Source organism: Dipodomys merriami, unplaced genomic scaffold (assembly GCF_024711535.1).
Source record: "Dipodomys merriami isolate MVZ:Mamm:240054 unplaced genomic scaffold, mDipMer1.0.p SCAF_103, whole genome shotgun sequence".
NCBI classification, from domain to species: Eukaryota; Metazoa; Chordata; class Mammalia; order Rodentia; family Heteromyidae; genus Dipodomys; species Dipodomys merriami.
Genome location: NW_027202305.1, coordinates 4,187,876 through 4,206,694, shown reverse-complemented (window position 1 = coordinate 4,206,694; position 18,819 = coordinate 4,187,876). Strand labels below are relative to the sequence as shown.

At 50.3% G+C, this 18,819-nt stretch overlaps 1 protein-coding gene across 3 annotated transcripts in view; it reads left to right on the top strand.

Moving 5' to 3' along the window:
* The window catches only part of LOC138810355 (glutamate receptor ionotropic, kainate 4), a 301,458-nt gene extending 284,428 nt beyond the window's left edge, over positions 1-17,030 (top strand). For all 3 annotated transcript variants that reach the window (XM_069997405.1, XM_069997403.1, XM_069997414.1), the window contains 3 exons: positions 4,696-4,824; positions 14,607-14,725; positions 16,523-17,030. In XM_069997405.1, coding sequence (XP_069853506.1) covers positions 4,696-4,824; positions 14,607-14,725; positions 16,523-16,933 — 659 coding nt within the window. In that variant the 3' untranslated portion in view covers positions 16,934-17,030. The remainder of the gene's footprint in view (positions 1-4,695; positions 4,825-14,606; positions 14,726-16,522) is intronic.
* The last annotated feature ends 1,789 nt before the right edge of the window (positions 17,031-18,819 follow it).

Here is an 18,819-nt window from a genome sequence, read left to right as displayed (position 1 = left end):
AGCTTTTTCTCTCAAAGCTGGCATACTACCACTTGAGCCACACCTCCATTTTTTGGTTTTTTAGAGGTTAATTGGATCTAAGAGTCTCCCAGACTTTCCTGCCTGGTCTAGTCTCTTGAGTAGCTAGGTTTACAGGCGTGAGCCTGTAAGCACCGGGCTTAATTCTAATTTTTAAATGCACATTGGCACCCTTGACTGTTACTTTAGGGATTTGGTCCCTTCGGTCTCTTACTTCCATTCTTTTGGCCTTTGTTGTGTTGATTAATGTCTTTACTGGCAGTGGCAGAAGGAAGAGATAGCTATTGTCAAATGAATTAATGTGACTGGTAGTTAGCATCCCCAGTGGAAAGTGTATTGCCATGATCATGGGAGATGGCGCTTACGATGTTTGTGGGTTTCACTGATCTGTCTAAGCCAGTCAACATGGGTAATTGAGAATGGCTGGAAACAGGCGGTTGGCATGCTGACTGGGCACCTGGGAAACTGGTGGATGGTGTGTTGACTGGACACCATCCACCTTTGTTACAGGAGGGTACAGAGGTGTGCTTTTCACACTTGTGCTTTTTGATGGGCATTTACACCTCGAGCCTCCCATTGGTGAGTGAGCTTCCTCCAGAAGCTGAGGGGGACAGGATTAGTGGCTGCCAAGATGGCAGTGGGACCCAGCTGGTGCCACTGAGGGCTCACGCCTGTAGTTATAGGCATTTGGGAGGCTGAGATTGGGAAGATCACTGTTCTGGGCCAGCCTAGGCAAGAGAGTCTGTAAGACTCCATTTTAACAGGAGGAGCTGGGCATAGTGTTATGCTCCTGTCATCTCACAGATGGCAGGAAGCACAAAATAGGGGGATCACAGTTCAGATGTGTACCTTGGTGGTGGGCAAGATCCTACCTCAACACTAATCAGTGCAGAAAAGGATGGTCCCAGACAGGTGCCCCAGATGGTATTGACATACAGCCTTTCGCCACACGTGTGCTATTGGGGGCCCCTACCGGAGAGGGTTACCCTTGAATACACGTGTCCTTAAGCAAGGCAACAGGGGAAGCAGCAGGAACTGAAGTCATCAGAGCACAGATAAATGCACTTTCCCTAACACAAAGCTCTACACATTACAGGATTCAGGGGCAGGAGGTATGGCCTGAGTAGTAGAATACCTTGTGAGTGCTAGGCCCCTGAGTTCAATCTCCCCAATTCTGCAAAAATAAATAGAGGGATTTCTATGTCCTTCACACAAGGACATAGAGAGCTCCATGGAACCACACTGGACAGTGAGCCTCTTGGAGCTTTGATGGAGGATTTCCCAGCCTCCAATCCATTGCTGTTTACAAAGTGTCCAGCTGGAGGTATTTTGTTGTAGCAGTGGAACAGGCTATCCTTTACTAAAATCTCTCTGGAATCAGGATGGCTGGACTCTTCAGAAACAGGCAAATAAGTAGTAACCAAAATGTACCATCACATCAAAAACAGGAAAATGGCAGGATTCATTTATACCTGTGGCGTGCAGTGAACGTAGCCACAGAGCAGACAGACCTAGTGTTAATGCAGCCTGGTTATTGTCCCAGGAGCCTTCTCTAGGTTGTAGACCTTGAGCTCCACAATCGCCCTCCCCATAACCCCCTAATGCTGTTGAGCAGGTGATTTCTTCAGTGCTGATCAGAAGCCAAGCACATGAATATACAGACAATCCTAGGAGTCATCCCCAAACTCTGTAGATTCTGACACTAGCAATTTTGTGAACCAGAGACCTTGTTCAGCCTACTCGTAAACCTGCATATCCTCTATTTACTGTCATATTTCATCAATGTCGGTTACAGTTTATGGGCAACAGATATGGGCTCCTTGGTTCTCATTGGCTGACATTTCCTTTTAACATGGTGGAGTGAACCGTGAAATGAACTTAGGGCATACCTTGGTGATAGACCAGTGATTAAATAAATTTAACCTAAATGTCAAGGGCTTCAAAAGTTTTCATGAGGAACTTGACTCTCTCTCTCTATATGTATATGTGTGTGTATTAGACCAATTCTAGAAACTCTGTGTGTGTGTGTGTGTGTGTGTGTGTGTGTGTGAGAGAGAGAGAGAGAGAGAGAGAGAGAGAGAGACCAGTTCTAGAAACTTCCATCAATAACATGGAGAAATCCATGTGGCCTGTATCCGGCATGATACTGTTTGCACATGTGATATCTCACTCATGGCTCCCCTCAGTAGATGGCAGGACTGAGATTCACAGCAGGTAGGTTGCCAACTAGAGAGGCTGGCCTGTCCCTGGGGTGCCTGTCTCCAAATCCAGTTTGGCCCTGGTTCACATGGGGCCTGCCGCTAGATGGGACGGGATGGGTGGGAAGAGGTGTTGTGAGCGGCCGCAGGCTCTCATGAGAGGCTGGGAAGAGTACTGCACAGCACAGTGCAAGTGCCCTGAGGTTACGCATGTGTATCATTCCTAAGTAAGAGGGAAGGTCATAAATGCAGAATGAACAATGTGGTTGGACACCGGAAAATGAAGAGAAACTGAATAAGGGAAAGATGGGAATTTTATCAGGTGGTTTAGGAGCTTAGAAAGCCGGAGTGGGCAGAGTAGCCTTTCATGCAGCCGCTGATGTGCTGTGAGCTTGAATTGAAAGTGCCTTGAAACTGCTTGCAATGCCTTGCTGAGCCAGACTCTCATCTCTAAATCTGCAATGTTCTTTAGGCTAACACCTAACCACATCTGTAAGGCAATTTGCTCATAAATCCATTCATTTGCCGCAGGTGCACGCTGGGCACCTGCTCCTCCTGAGCCTGCCTGCAAGCACACGCATCCGTGCTGCGGGCCTGGTGAGCGTGTGGGTCCACGTGCCTGGCATTGTGTGTGTGTGTGTGTGTGTGTGTGTGTGTGTGTGTGTGTGTGTGTGTGTGTGTGTGTGTGTGTGTGTGTGTGTGTGTGTGTGTGTGTGTGTGTGTGTGTGTGTGTGTGTGGTAATAGTAGTAGTAGTTGTTGTTACTGTAGGAGGGAGGCTCTATTGTGCGAGTCTACAGCCTTGTTAGAAACACAGGATCTCAGGCCCTGCCCCAAACGTATCGGAACAGAACATGCAGTTCAACAAAATCCCCAGATGATCCCGTTCAAATGCGAGAAGCACTCGAAATAACACTTGGTTCGTTCCAAGCTTCTGCCAGACTCCTCCACCGCAGCCCCTGTCGCTCCGAGGCATCTCCTGCCCCAGACCTTCATGGAGCTTGGGCAAGGAAACCAACGGGCAGCTGAGTTGTTTTCCAGCATCTTGGCAGCCGTTTCTCAGTGATCTCAGACCTCAGCCTGCTGTGGGGCATGGAGCGTTCCCCAGTTTCACTTAAGCCTGTTTTTGTGATTAAACCTTAATTCCAGAACGAAAGCCCCTTGACCGCACGCCATCAGAAAAATTCAAAAACAAATCATACTGAACAGAGAAAAGCCTTCTGTTAGAAGAGGGAGGGCAAGTGGGGGCACGGGCGACAGACAGGGAGCGGGCTCTGCTTAACTCAGCTACCAGGACGGGTTAGCTCCATCCACATACGTGAGTGGAAACTTTCGTTCTCTGTTGACAGTCCTGCGGTTTGAACTTGGAGCCTTGCACTCACTAGGCGGGTGCTCTACCGCTTGAGCCACATCCCCCACCTCCTGTATTTTTTGCCCTTTTAATTTTGGCATCTGGAGTTTGAACTCAGGGCGTCATACTTGAGGCTAGCTTGATACCAGTGAGCCGCACCTCTAGCCCTGTTTTGGGCTGGTTAATTTTAGGATAGTTTTCTTGCTTCCTGCCCAGTACCTGAGCTATCGACCTGTTAGCTTCCCTGTTAGCTGGTGGGACCACAGGCTTGAACCACCGTGTCCAGCTTCCCTCTGTGGAAGCAGAGTCTCAAGAGCTTTTCTGCCCAGGCTGGCCTGGAACTGAGATCTTCTGATCTCAGCCTCCTGTGCAGCTCCTCAGAGCTCTCAGTTAAGGAGCCTCAAAAGCTTTTTCTGCCCAAGCTGGCCTCAAACAGAAATCCTTTCATTTTCAGCCTACCAAGTAGCTAAAATTTCATGTGAACCACCAGGGCCTGTGGCTGGCTTCTTTAGTTCTTCTTCAGATAGGGTCTTATACTTTTTTGCCTGGAGCCAGCTTCCAATTAGGTGGCACCTAGCAGCCATCATGCCCGGCCATAAGAAGAGGCCTCTGTTCTGGATAGCCGATTGTCTGGTATAATGTAGTGACTGCTACAAGGGCCTGACAAATCATTGAAGTGGACATTGGACAGTTGACTGGGTGGTTCATGTCAGAGAAACAGAAGCCGTGGCCTCCTGGGGGTGGGTGGGCAGCTCTGCCCCCAGCTTCTAAGTAAAGATGGGCATGTCGTGTTGGTGGAATGGGCCCCCTTTTTTATTTAGAAAGTAGGGGTGTCTGGAAGGGAGGGAGGGGGTGACATACCTGAAGAGGCATCGTTTGTCCCGGGCTGGGGTGTCTGGCGGTGGGCTGGGCATGCAGTCGATGTGTCTGGCAGGGGAGGGGAGGAGAGCTGAGAAACCTGAGCAAAGCTAGGCCTGCTGTCTGCAAAGGAGGTGACCGGGCAGGTAGGGACCACAGCCGTCTGTGGGGAGGCCCCACGGCCACCTTGGGCCCCGTCCCAAGGGCAAGGCAGGCAGAATGGCTGGAAGGGAACTCACACCCTGTCTTGGGCTCTCCCGTGACCCCTGCAGGCTCAGTTTTCCGGGACGAGTTCGACCTGGCCATCCTTCAGCTGCAGGAGAACAACCGCCTGGAAATCCTGAAACGCAAATGGTGGGAAGGGGGAAAGTGTCCCAAGGAGGAAGACCACAGAGCTAAAGGTGAGCCTGCATCAGGGTGAGGGGGGCTGCTTCCCTGTCCAAATTCCAGACAACGACTTCCAGAACACCCAGCAAAGAGCCTTGAAGGACACGGGGCCTAGGCTGCGTGGGGCTGGTGCCATTGGACATCTTGTGTGCTGTAGGCACCGAGCACCCCCAGGTACACACCTCCTAGAGGTGCTCCCGCACCCCTGGTTCCTGAATCTTCCCCTTCTCTACCCCAGCCCGGGTCCCGTGTTCTCCCACCTGGACAGGTGCCATAGCCCCGTCGGCTTTTCCCACTCTTGTATCTCAACTAGTGAATTCTCTAGTAGCGATCAGGGTGATTCTGTTTGAAAATGCAAATTGGATTGCAGCACTCCCCTGGACGAGCCTTCTAGTGGCTTCCCATTTTTCTCAGAATACAATCCAGAGGGCTAGCCCATGGACATTTGATTGCATGAATGAATGCTCACTCTATTGGGTTTAATAGAGAGCAGCTGTATACATATACAGCAAAGCGAGCGAGGGCTGGAGAGCCCCCAGGATTTTCTGGTGGGGAGGGGAACGTGCATGTTGGCTTGCACTGGTTATAGCCACTGTAGATCGGTTGAGTCTCTGTTGCTTATTTTTAGACACCTGTTTTTCTCAAGTATCCTGGTTTGGACAGTAAATCACATGATCACCCTAGCAATCTACCTATAGACTTGCTAAAATATGCAACAAATTTGGCTGTGTGTATCCTCCCCGAAGAAGGAGGTTGGGAGCAGAGTGAGGGCTGGCATGTGCTTGTCTTTCGCTCAGCATGAATGATTTTCCCCAGTGAGAGCGTGAATAAGCCACTGTGTGTTTCTAAGTGTCTGTATGTGGATCTCTATCTGGTAAAGGAGAAGGCTCAAGAATGAGAATCTAAGGAGCACGTCATTTGTAGCGTACAGGAAGCCACATGCTTCCTGTACACAGACACCAGTGTGTGCCCATTCATCAACACGGCAGATGGGCAGATCCCATGTGAACCTCGGCTCTGCCCATTGCTTCTCTGTGAGCTTAGGACTGTGGGCTGCTGAGCTCTGGCTGCCATGTCTGTAAGGTGTTGAGGGGAAGGTGGTGTGGACTAGCACACAGCCCACCGTGAGGGTGGAAGGCATTACCACCACGACTGCTCTGTCCTCTGAAAATGAGCCTTGCTGTACTTCCAGCCTCTGGGGTAGCTTCAGTCTGGCAGCTATCTGCTGGGGAGTTATTTTCCAAGGTCATTCGCTTGCTCAAGAGGGCAATGCGGAGGGGGTGAGGTGGCGGGAGTGCTGGAAAGCAGACAGGCCCTCAGAGGGACCCTGTATGGGAGCCTGGGGCAGGTGTCACTCTTATATTTTGCGGGGAGTTACAGGAGTTACGCAGACAATGTTTTGCTTGTGTCTGGAGTGTCAAACCCCAGAAATAAATGACCTGTCAAGTGGAGTGGGACTTAGCGTGGTGCCTGGGCATTCAGGAAAGACCGGGCCCAGCAGAAGGCACCAGACAAGGGCACTGGAAGCTAAGTGTAATCAAGTGGAGGTCGGACATCTCCCCTCACCCCTGTGCTATGAAGCAAGTCCAGAGTACCCCCCCCGGGGGGGGGGGGAGGAAGGCAGGAACTAGAGAAAACACCGTATTTAACTGCCTCAAAGCCTGCAGTGATGAAGAAGTCTTTGTGTTTGGCAGTCAGGTGGAAATGGAAGCTTGAGGTGAGAAATGCGGTTCATTTATAGAACAGTGAAGTTATTGGCGTTTACAGTTGTTAGCTTTCCAAACCCTTTCCCATCCCATTGAGGTTTAAAGAAGCTGACTGGACCGCCAGTCTCAGGGTGGAGGGAGAAAGAAGGCAGACAGGGGAACTGGGCTCCCAGGGAAGACGCCACAGCCAGCGTGAACAGCAGGCTTCCCTCTCGTGCACGTGGGGACCAAATGTTCCCTGGCACAGAGAAGAAAACCAACAGATGAAAAGGAATCAGCACCAGAGGAAGTCATCCTGCCCAGGTCCCCGCGTTTGGAAAGACACCTGGGTCCGACCAACCTGACCCCGTCGCTTGCCCCTCCACGGCTGTCCTTCGGAACAAGGGGTTGAGCTCTCTGAGTGAGAGACAAGGTCTGAGAGCAAACCACCACGAAAGCCAGGGCGTTGCTGCCTGCCCAGCCACAGCAGCTAGAGCCAGTTCTGTGTGGCGGCCCCGTGTCGTCATGGCTACAGTCCAGGCACACGTGACTCAAAGTCTGAAAGCCTTCCTGGCCAGGCAGGAGTCCCTGTGACTTCTTTTAAGCCAAGCAAGAAGCACTAGCCCAAGATGGAAGATGCCACTGTTTCATTTCTGCCTGGCATGTGAACCATCTTAACTATAACTCACTCTTCAAGAGACTTGGGAAAACAGGACCGGCGTGACCTGAAAGATCTCCTCTCTGAGGTCTTTAAATGGCCACCAGGAATCAAACCACGGAAGCCTTGTTCCCTTGTGCTTCAAATAGCATAGAGGGCAGTAGTTTTAACCTGCTTTCACGTGGCTCCTCAGCGGTCCCTTCTTTTTATCCTTTGAGTCCCTTGGCTTTTTCATGTGCCTACAGGAGGGAGAAGAATGTGGAACCAGCAGAGAAAGATGGAAGTAAAGAAGAGTTGGGGGGATTTTTTTTTTCAGAGACCTTGGAAACCGACAGTGGCTGTAGGCACTTTGGTTTCAATTAAAATGTGTGAGACAACACTCAGGGGCCTCACATAATCCCTGTCTGCTTTGTTATCCTATTAAAATGCAAGAGATTTCAAAGGAAAAGAACTGGTGCTAACCCCACTTCTAATCCAATAATTGCAACTCAGGTATCACTGATTCCAATGAGGAATCCTGACGTTGAGGTGATGCCACCCGTCTTTAGGGGAGGGGAAGGAGGAGGAGGAAGTGGTAGTGGTGGTGGTGGTGGTGGTGGTGGTGGTGGTGGTGGTGGTGGTGGTGGTGGTACTGGGATTTGAACTCTGCCTCATGCCTGATAAATTGGTGTTCTTTCACTTGAGCCACACCTCCAGTCCTGATTTTTGCTGGTTACTTTGGACACAAAGTCTAGTGACCTTTTCTACCAGGGATGACCTTGAGCTGAGATCCTTCAGTTTTCAGCCTCCTGAGTAGTATGGATTACATGTGTAAGACAGCAGCACCCAGCTAAGGCCACCTAGCTTGAGCCTTCTTGCCAGGCCTTCCTTGACTATGGTCAGAACCACGCATTCTCTCTTGGCTCCATCTCTCCTCTTAACCCCTCCACACACACAGGCAGAGCTTCTTTATAGAACCACAGAGTAATGAGATTGCAGGTCGCGTGGAAGGCTGGAGATTACGGAAGGAGCCAGGTCCGTTCCAAGCTGTTTCACGTTCTTCTCTGCCTTTTCAAAGTCCCGTATTTATTTATTTTCTCACTCAGCAACTCTAAAAGGAAATATTCCCTAGTCACTCACAGATTCGGCATCCCCAGCGCAAGGAGATAGGATTACTGAAGGCTTGCAAGAGCGGTTGCGAGACAAAAGACAGTGGGTGAACTCCAAAGAAGTGAGATGCTTTTATCTTGAAAAAACACAAGCTCACAATTGGGCTTCAAAGCCACAAAAATCCTCCATCAGGCTGTGAAAATCAGGGTGGGGGCCCTTTCAGGAATGGAAACCAGGCCAGTGGCATTCACTTGGAACCCCGGGAGAACAGGAAGTGCGCTGGCCAGCTCAGTGGGAATGAAAGCGTGAGACATCTTAGCAAGAGTGGGGAAAGAGGCAGGGGGGAAGGACTCTGGGGATGCTTTCCTCTTTCTTCTCAAGGGGCCTAGATTGGGCTATCAGGCTTCTCTGGTTTCTCTGGAGAGCATCAGACTGGAAACCTGAACGTGTGAGTTGGATAATGTCTCCGAGTTACTCTGGAGGGCTCCTGGCCCTAATCAAATCAGATTGATTGCTGAGAGGCAGAGACACGGCAGGGGAGGTTGCCGGGAAGCCTGATCAGACACCGAGGTAAATGGTGACCCACTGAGTCAGTGGCTGAGCAGGGCAGTAATGATAAAGGCCACAGCCCGTCTCCACTTCAGACCCAGCCGAAGTGAAGTCAGTCCATCACAGATTCAGACATTTGACCACATACATTCCGCAACACAGAAGGGGGTTTTATACACAGAGTGTATAGCTCCCATGGCGAATCCCTTTCCCTGTCCCTCCTCTGGGATTTTCCTGGAATGAATCCCTCAGGATGCCAGGTGCAACCTCAAGCCTTAAGGTATCCTTGCAGCCTATGAGGATACTGAGAGATAGGGAGGGGTGGTGTGAGGGGTGGAGCCCTGGCTGCACCTGGCTGAACCTGGACACTTCCACTTGTCATGCTGCCATTGAACCTCGAGCAGGTAGCTGGCTGATTTCTCTGCACCTCAGTTTTCCTTGGTGGGAAAAAAGTAGTTTCAAGAAGTGCAAATGTCCCAGGGCACTGTAAGGATTGGGTTCAAACAGTGAGGAGTCTTGTCGTGGTAAATGGTCATCACAGGTTAGCTTCGTATTTATGAAGACCATAGGCTGTAGGGTCAGACTCACCGGGATCTACATCTCAGCTAAACTTGCCAGAAACGTGGGCAACTTCATTTCTGAGTTGCTGTTTCTTTATAAAATGGGGACAATGGGTTTCCTTTATAGAGATTTGAATAAATGACTGTCATGTCAAGTATTTTTTTTATAGGAGACACTTGAACTTGTATTATGATAGATGATTAAGTACTGCTCCCAGAACTTGTATCTTGATAAACTGAAAATATATCAACTGTCCTGTTTCTTCAACTTCTTTTCTTTTAAATTTACTTTTGGCCATTCTGGGTTTGAACTCAGACCCTCTCATTTGCTCTGCTAGTATTCTACCATCTGAGCCATGCCTCTAGCCTAACCTTTTTTTTTTGGTCCATTGTGAGGCTTGAACTCTGGGCTTGGGTGCTGTCCCTCAGCTCTTCAGCTCAAGACTAGCACTCTACTACTTGAGCCACAGCACCACTTCCAATTTTCTGGTGGTTTATTGGAGATAAGAGGCTCACAGACTTTCCTGCCTGGGCTGGCTTTGAACCGCGATCCTCAGATCTCAGCCTCCTGAGTAGCTAGGATTACAAGCCACTGGCGCCCAGCTTAGCCTAACCTTTTGCTGTTGTTGTTGTTTGAGATGGAGTCTTGTGGACTTTTCTATTTGGGATAGCCTTGAACCATGATCCTCCAGATCTCAACCTCCCTATTAGCTAGGATGACAGCTGTGAGTCGCTGGACCCTGTTTCCTCTTCTATTTTCTATATCCTGTGCTTGTTTATCTCTCACAACTCTCTCTAGAATCTGCAAGCTCTTTTCAGTGGATGTCACTGTGCGAGTGAGCAGCAGCGGCTTACTGTTTCACAGTCCTCAGCACGGCATGTTGTCATTGCATTTTTCGGTGCGCCTGGGCCACTTGTGTATGAGCATGGGCATGTGGTTCTGAGATGGATTACTGGAAAGCAACGTGGGTCTTGGAATTCATACTCTTGCCAAATGCTCTTCAGGTGTCATCATGACCCAGAGCTTCAGCCCCTTGCGCAGTGCTCATGGCAGCTCCGTAAAGATGTGTGGACTCACTTCACAAAGTTATTTTATGCTCTCTTGCTGGGATCACGCCCCGTCCTCTATCCGAGTGCTCTCTCTACACCTGCCTGTGACTCTTGTGGCCTCTTTGCCTCTGTTCAAAAGGAGCTTCCCTTCTGTGTCTCAGGGGCAGATGGCCGTAGTGCTGCCTCCAATTACAGGAGGGTTTTACGACGGAAGGGTACAAAAAAAAAACCTAGAAATGGTTCTTAGCCACTCCGAACGAAAGGAAGAACAGAAGGGAGTGTGGAGCTTCGTGTCTTCCCAAAGGGAGCCCCTGTCTGCTGTCATGGCCTGCTGAGGTGCTGAGGCCAGGAAAGGACACTGGTGACTATGATTTGTATTTGTAGATCATCAGTGAGTGCGCAGCCAGCGGTTTGCCTGGCGAGCCCAGCTCTCTGTCAGCCATTGCAGGCTGCTGGCTGAGGCACCGATGAGGGGCAGGCAGAGACTCAAGTATCGGGACAAAACCCCAGAGTTGAAGCCATCTGTCGGAGTGGCTTACGTGGGATCCCCTGTGAGGTGTGAAGGGGAGAAAATGACTCCATGGCTTGGGGTACCTCTTGCAGGTGCCGAGGCATCTGTGAGTGCCGCAGAGGCCCTGCAGGCGGGGGGGGGGGGGGCCCGGCAAAGGCCCTTCTGATGGATGGCTGTGTGCTAGGGAAGGCATTCAGCTCCTCGGAGGATGACTGATGATGGTGCTAAACAGAACTGCTGCCCTCCCCGAACGCTCCCTTCCCACTCCCCGATCCATCTGCTCCTCGACTCCGACTCTGCCAGCAATCTATTCTTGTTCCACTTTCCAATAACTTGCTAAAGGCATGAATGGTATACAAGCTTCCCCCCTAGGACACCGAGGCCACTCAGCCAGGAATGGGCAGGCTGGGGCCAGTGCCCGTGATTCACCTGCTGGTCCTGAAGGGCGGGAAGCCAGGGACGATGCCTGGGGCTGCTTTAGTGACTTACGGCTCCTACCAGCATTCTGTAGAATTCTCAGCTCCTCCAGGAATGACCAAATCAGTCACCCCGGCAAGGTCACAGGTCCCTTTCTTCTCGGCATCTCTGTCCCATCTGGTGTGGGGGGATCCCGGTGGTATAGCCCCCACTATGGCATCTGCCTGGAGTCCTCCATGTAGGCTGTTGGGTTTTACCATTGTCCAGAATGAAAGTTAGTGCAGGAATGAATACCTAATCACAGTATGGAACCAGAGCTCTTGATAATTCAGGCCTCCATACCTGCAGTGTCGTCTTTTGGATTTGTTTTTGTTTTTGTTTTTACAGTAGTGGGGGTCTGAGCTCAGTGCTTTGCATTTGCTAAGCACTCTACCAGGCACTCTACCACTGAGTCACACTCCTAGCCCTTTTTTGCTTTAGTTATTTGTCAGATGGGCCTGACAATTTTTCCACGGCTGACCTCTGCCTCCCAACTAGCTGAGATTACAGAAATGCCTGGCCCCCGTCAGATTTTACGTTTCTTAAAGAGCATTCTGGGTGGCTGCGTGGAGGGTAGAGGTGAGGAGGAAATAGCTCTAAGCAGGAAAATTATTTCCAAGGCTGCTATAATAGCCAACCAGAGATGAAGTAAGGAAGTGATAGGATGGAAGGGGACAAGGGTAAAAAGTCTAAAATTGCTTAAGAGGTAAAATCAGCAGGACTTGGTAATCGTCAAGTGCCTGGAGAACAAGCAGGAGACCAAATGCAGGAAAATGAGGATAGAAATGTTCCCGAAGTGATCAAAGGAGATTGGTAAGAGTAGAAGAGAACCACACTCAGGGGGTTTCTAAAAAGCCAAAAAGGAGACAGGGTTGATGGAGTCCACTGCTCAAAAGGTTACATGAGATCAGGATGAGGAAATTTCCAAGAAGATTAGAATCTAAATGGTATGAGTGGTTTTCGCAGTGAAGACAAAATTGTATGGGATGAGAAAAGAATGGGAAAAGCAAAAAGTATATTCAGCAGCACAGAGTCATTTTCCCCCATCAGGTAGAGAAGACGAGCATCGTGGGCCTGAAAGCTTTGTTGGGTGTCCATAATTCTATGTGAGCTGGGCCTTGGGGTGGGGGCGGGGAAAGAGATTGGCTTCCAAATGCAAAAGGAAACCTGCAAAATTAAATTAAGACATGTTTAATTAAATATCTCCAAAATGGAACATTGTTTCAACTTCATTAATTTTTAAATTTAATATTCATAAAAATGTTATCACATTTAGAAACATTTGTGGGGGTGGGGTCAGGTTTTTCTCATTTTGCAAGCATTCCCTGGTATGCACGGTGATTGCTGAGAAATCACAGCCAAGGGCTATCTATGATTGACTATTTCTTGCCTTTCAGTAATGTAGAGAGACAACATTTTGAAACTGAAGTTTTACCCAAGATGTAGACACATTTTCTTCTACCTGCTTCTGAGTGGGAGAGGCTCTTCCAGGATACACATTGAAAGGACTTTCAGACTGTCTTAAAGAGCTTCTGATGTAGACAGATCTTCCTAAAAATCTGGCCCATGGAAGAAAGAAAGATGTTGATTAGACAGAAAGGGAGTTTTTCTTTTTTTCCTAAGAAAGGAGAGACATGAGTGGAAAGAGCCACTTGGGAGGAAAAGATGGGTGGCAAGTGACAGAGAGGAGGCAGGGGACACAGCAACAGCGGAAGTGACAGGGCCAGAGGGCGGGAAGAACACCGTCTCCAGAAACAAGAAGGGGATGTCCTTTGAGGGACTCCTAGTCCTTCCTTCTGATGGAGAGCTACCCTAGGGATGGGGAGTCCGGGGTCTCCCAACACCTGAGTAGGCGGCATCCTTTACCACTGGGAGCTCCACACCACTGGCAAAGGCTAGCTGGAAAGACAGGTCCTCCTAGGACATACCCTTCTCCCTCCTTTCTTACCACCCCTGACCCACTGGAGGTAGCACCGGCCTACAAACCTCTTGGGTTCCAAGACATGCTCCCACAATCAAAGACTCTTTTATCCAATTGGCCCTGGTGAGTGAGAAATGGGCTCAAAAACCCAAAGGATCTTCCTCTTGAGAATGACTCCCTTGGATTATTCAAAATAGGAGCACCTGCATTTATTTGCTCAAGGCACAAGAGTTGACCGTACGTGTGGGTCTGCAAACCAGAACATATGGCCTGTGTAAAAATGAATTTATCGTGTGAACTCTTGGAACCATTGTCAGCAGATTCTCAGAGAAGCTGGCACGTCTCTCAAGCTGTATTATTTTAAATCACTTGGGGATTTGTGAGAGAAAATGGCCAGGCAGAGCTATTTTTCTAGTTTTCCTAGGTGTGGAAGGTAGCATTTGATTTCTGTTCCTCACTGGGACGCATCTGGTGAGAAGTTGGCTGGACAATCACATAGCGCCATGTTCCTTGATGACCAGGCCAGCCTTGGGATGTGGGAGATTGCCGGCGTGCACAGGGCGTCACCATTTTCCAAGATAAAAGACACCGTCTGAGTTATGATTGTGGTCCTTGTGGAACCAACATGTCACTTGTCAGGACACGTCCTCTAAAGTCTGGTTTCTCAAATGCCTGAGAAAGGGGTCTGGTTACCTGGAATTTCTATTTCTAGCAAGCTTCCCGGCCAATGCAATGGGAACCATGGTTGAAAATCAGTCTAGTGAGAGTTTTTTTTAAGTTTGTAATTTTTTAAAAAATGTTTCCTAATTAAACATGAAATGTTCCTAAGTCAGAAACTTTGGGGGCACTAAATTCATGCTGAAAAAGTTTTAGATTTTGGATTTTCAGCTCAGGGATGCTCAGCCTGTAACACGTTGACCCTCTTAAGTATAATGTGTTCTATCCGTGGTGAGTCAGAACAGTTGCTTTACATCATAGAAGCTCAATGTTAAGAACATTGATAAACCATTTTAGAATTCATGGATATTTTGATGTCCTATCACTAAAGGCTCCTTCAGGATTGGCCTGGGCCTGTTTCCCAGGCTGATTGCTGCTTCCCATACCCAGACATTATTTTACAATATCTAGAACTTCCTCCCTGCCTCCCATATTGCTCCAAACACCCATTTTATTTTGTTTTAACATGAATAACAAAATCTCTTCCAAGAAAGGGAGTCTAGACAATCTACAAGACTGAAGCTGTGAGCTGTGGCATTTGCCTTGTTGCTAACTGATGTCTTCCTGCTCTAATGTTCATTTGTATCTATTCTCTTACAGGTCTGGGAATGGAGAATATTGGTGGAATCTTTGTGGTTCTTATCTGTGGCTTAATTGTGGCCATTTTTATGGCTATGTTGGAGTTTTTGTGGACTCTTAGACACTCAGAAGCAACTGAGGTAAGTTCCAAAGGGTGTGTCGTGTGCTGGCAATTGGGTGACATCCACAGGCTCTGGAGGTATTTCAGGCAGGACCTGTGGACTCCCCAAGGATGGTACCTGGTACAGAGCCGTGGAGAGAAACCCCCCTCCCCACCCCAGAGGAGGAGACCTGAGCGATGTTCTATCACCTATTGACCATGCATACCCTGAAAGGGTGCTAACTTCACAGGCTTCTAGATTCTTCTTGATACAGCCCAACAAATACACATGTGAAAATGTTCTGTGTACAACAAAGCTTTATAGAAGCGCACGCGCACGTGTGTGTGTGTGTGTGTGTGTGTGTGTGTGTGTGTGTGTGTGTGTGGTTACTAATGGAGAATCTGACCTCAGTCCTTCCATTAAGTCTCTTCAAGATACTGCACTTGAGAGGGGAGAGAGCATAGAAGAACAAGAAGCGTCTTTTGTTATGGATCTGGAGAGTTTCCTTTTCAGCTCAGGGATGAGAACTCATAAGAAGGTTCCTGGGCTTTGGAGTTGCATAGACGGAAGTTCAAAGTCTCAGCCAGCAATTTACTGCTCAATTATTCCCAAGATGTAGAGCCTGTCTGAGGCGCCACCTGCACACCTGTGAGAGAGCTATAATTGTAATTAATAGTGATGCAGGCCCATGGTTCTTCACCTATAGTCCTCAAAGCCACACAACTTGGAAGATTCCAAGTTCTTTGTGAGTTTGATGTAAATGCATGGAGCCACAAAAACATGATGAGCATTCATGGTCTTTTGCCTCACTCAGTGTATACACACACACATTTTCCTGTAGAAATAACAATATGAATGCACACACACACATTTTCCTATAGAAATAGCATTGTGCTTGAATATAGTTTGCCCCAGACAGCACTGGGTGTGTGGTACACCTTGGTGCATTTGATTACATTCCTCAAATCTAAAATATTTGGTTGGATACATGACTTGAGCCAAGCATTTTACCTTAGGTGATTGTGGATTTAGGAATAGTGGTGAGTTGGATGTTGGTGGCTCACACCTGTAATCCCAGCTACTCAGAAGGCTGAGATCTGAGGATCACAGCTTGAAGGTAGCCTGGGCAGAAAAGTCCATAAGATTCTTTATCTCAGGTAAACTATTGAGAAAAAGTGGGAAGTGGCGCTGAGGTTCCAGGTTCGAGTGGTAGGGGGCTAGCCTTGAGCACAAAAAGAAGCTCAGGGAGAGAGCCTAAGCCCTCAGTTCAAACCCCAGGACCAGCAAAATAAATAAATAAGAGTAGGGGTGGTGGCCCTTGTTTTAGTTAAAGAACACATCATCCCCAGCCATAGCCAGCTCACTCACAGAGCCAAGAGCTGGGGTGGTGGGCGGTGGGTGGGCGGCGGTGGCTCAGGCCTGTGACCCCATCTCCAACCGTCAGAATGCCATTGAAAGCTGACCAGGGGCACAACGCTCAAGACTCTCTCCCAGAATTCAGCTAGAAGGACCGAGAGCTATCCATCCAATGGTATCGCTCAGGCCCCATCAGCAAAGCGCAGAACCCTGAGTTCAAACCCCAGTATTACCCAACCCCTCCCAAAAATGTTTTGATTTAAAAATGAGTTAACCTTTGGGTGAAAGCGGGTGGTTTGTGGACACAAGGGAGCTTCTTTCTCAGACTCCTGTCACTGAGCTGGTGGTGAGGTCGTCTTTGGGGTCCAGGGTGAGCTTGCAGGCCGGGATTCCAGGCCCTGTCCCTCATCATGGGCATGGGGGGGACCCCCGTGGGGACCCAGGCCGCCTGTGACACTCCCCTCCTTGTCCGTCCCCTAGGTGTCCGTGTGTCAGGAGATGATGGCCGAGCTCCGGAGCATCATCCTGTGTCAAGACAGCGTCCACCCGCGGCGGCGGCGCGCGGGGCCGGCGCGGGCCGGGCCCCCGGTCCCGGAGGAGGAGGAGCAGCAGGCGGCGGCGCCGCTGCAGCGCAGGCCCCGGGGCACCGCCACGCTCAGCAACGGGGAGCTGTGCGGCGGCGGCGGAGGCGGCGGCGGAGGCGCGGGCGCGCCCGACCAGCTGGCGCAGAGACTGGCGCAGGAGGCCGCGCTGGTGGCGCGCGGCTGCACGCACGTGCGCGTGTGCCCCGAGTGCCGGCGCTTCCAGGGCCTGCGCGCGCGGCCCTCCCCGGCGCGCAGCGACGACAGCCTGGACTGGGACAAGACCACCACGAGCAGCGGGCCCGAGTAGCCAGGACAGGCCAGCCCGGGGCCCCACCCCGAGGCGCAGGCCCGCGCAGGCCCACCGGGCCCTCCCCACACTTGGGATCCAGCCACGAGCGATCGGAGACACCCCCCTGCCTGGTCGGGGGGTGCGCATCCCGCCAGTGGCTGGGGAGAGGGGGGTGCCCAGGCCCCGTGGCTCCGTGGGCCTGTCCTCTGCCCAGATCACACGGGTCTGGGGTGCAAGGAACTGATGGCATTCCCACTGCACCCCTTCTTCTCCTCACGCCCCCACGGAGGGGTTGAGGGGGGGGGTTGTTGTACCCTGGGTCTAGTTCTTACTGGAAAAAAAAATTAAACGCAACAGGGAAGTTTTTTTTTCTTTTCTGGATTTGTATAATTGTGTTCCTGTTCTGTTCTTTGCTCCCCTCTCTCCCTTTCCTGCTTCTCAGTTCTGTCCTCTTGTTTTGTGGCCTTTTGGTTGGATTGGGGAGGGGGGATGGCTGAAGTAGGGATGGAAAGCTAAATGACCCTCATTCCTTTATTCCTTTGTCCTGAATTTTAGGATGGAGTCCCCAGTGTGTCAGACTTGAGGTGCTGAAGTTCCCGGGTTCCTGTGGGAGTGGGGACCCCCCCCCCATCCCGAGTGCAGAAGAAGGGCTTGTGAACCAGGAGAGTCTCGATTAACGCTGCATCCGGTTAATTCTGTAAAAACTTCCCAAAGCAAGGCACCCATCGTTTAATCAGAGAGCCCTCGACATGCCTGGGGTTTCCAGGGCTGATATGTTTTCTTGCACTTGACTTTCGCCGGTCCAAGGTCGGGTTTGGTCTTTTGCGATGAGCTCTCTGAAGCCAGAGAGGGAAGGGAAACACCTGCCAAAGCATGGGGAGGCCCTGTGCAGCGGGGAGGGGGTAGGTGCCATTCCCAGGCCAGGCCCTGGCTTTGCCGGCAGTGTGATGCCAGCTCACAGAGGAGTCAGGACAGGCGTGTGTGTGTGTGTGTGTGTGTGTGTGTATGTATGTGTGTATGTGTGTATGTGTGTTGGTAAAACAACTGTATCTCTTTTTTTTAACCAAACTTGGCAGGGTTGCAAAGCCCCATCCCCAGGGCTGTCATGGATTGGAGGGTTTCTCACTATCACACATGAGACTGGGTATAAATATGTGTATGTGTGCGTGTGTGTATATGTCCATGAAATGGAAAGCCCTTATGGAATGGAGAGTATTCCGACAGGTTCCTGGAGAGAGGTGGAGTCTCAGCCAGTCACAGGCCCGGGAACTAGGAACCAGGAGTCCTGGTGTCAGTGTGGGCAGTGGCCCCCTTGTGTGGCTTTTGGCAATGCTTTGAACTTCTCCTGCATCCACAGACAAGGAGTTACAGTGCTTCCCCTGTGGTCCAGGGATGCCATCACCGGCTCTGCTGGTGGGAAGTCGGCATGTCCAGAGCATAGCTCTAACACTGGGGTGGAGTGGGGGAGCAGCGTTTCACGCAGAGTTTCCGTGTTCTGATGGAAAACAATTTCTATGCAATTTCTGATTGTAAACTGAAGACAATTCAGAGGGAGAGAGAGAGAAACAAACCGCCGCCGCCGCCACCTCCATCTCCATCTCCACCACCGGCCGCCGCAGCCAACTTGAGTCGAGTTGTCCTCATGTTGCATCTGTTCCAAGTGTATAAATGCCTCTGTTCTAAGTGTATAAATTAGGGACGCTGGGGGCCAGGCAAGCTGAATTCCATGTTTTTGTCATTTGGGGAGTCCGGCGTCCTCTCTGTGCCGGGACAGCGAGTTAGAGCTGGCATCCCGCAGGCCCTGTGGACCCTGGTCATTCCTTCACAGGATGCCAGCATGGTCCTAAACTGACCTCGCTCATGAACTCGAATCCTTTGTCTCTTTAACCTTCCAATGACAGCAA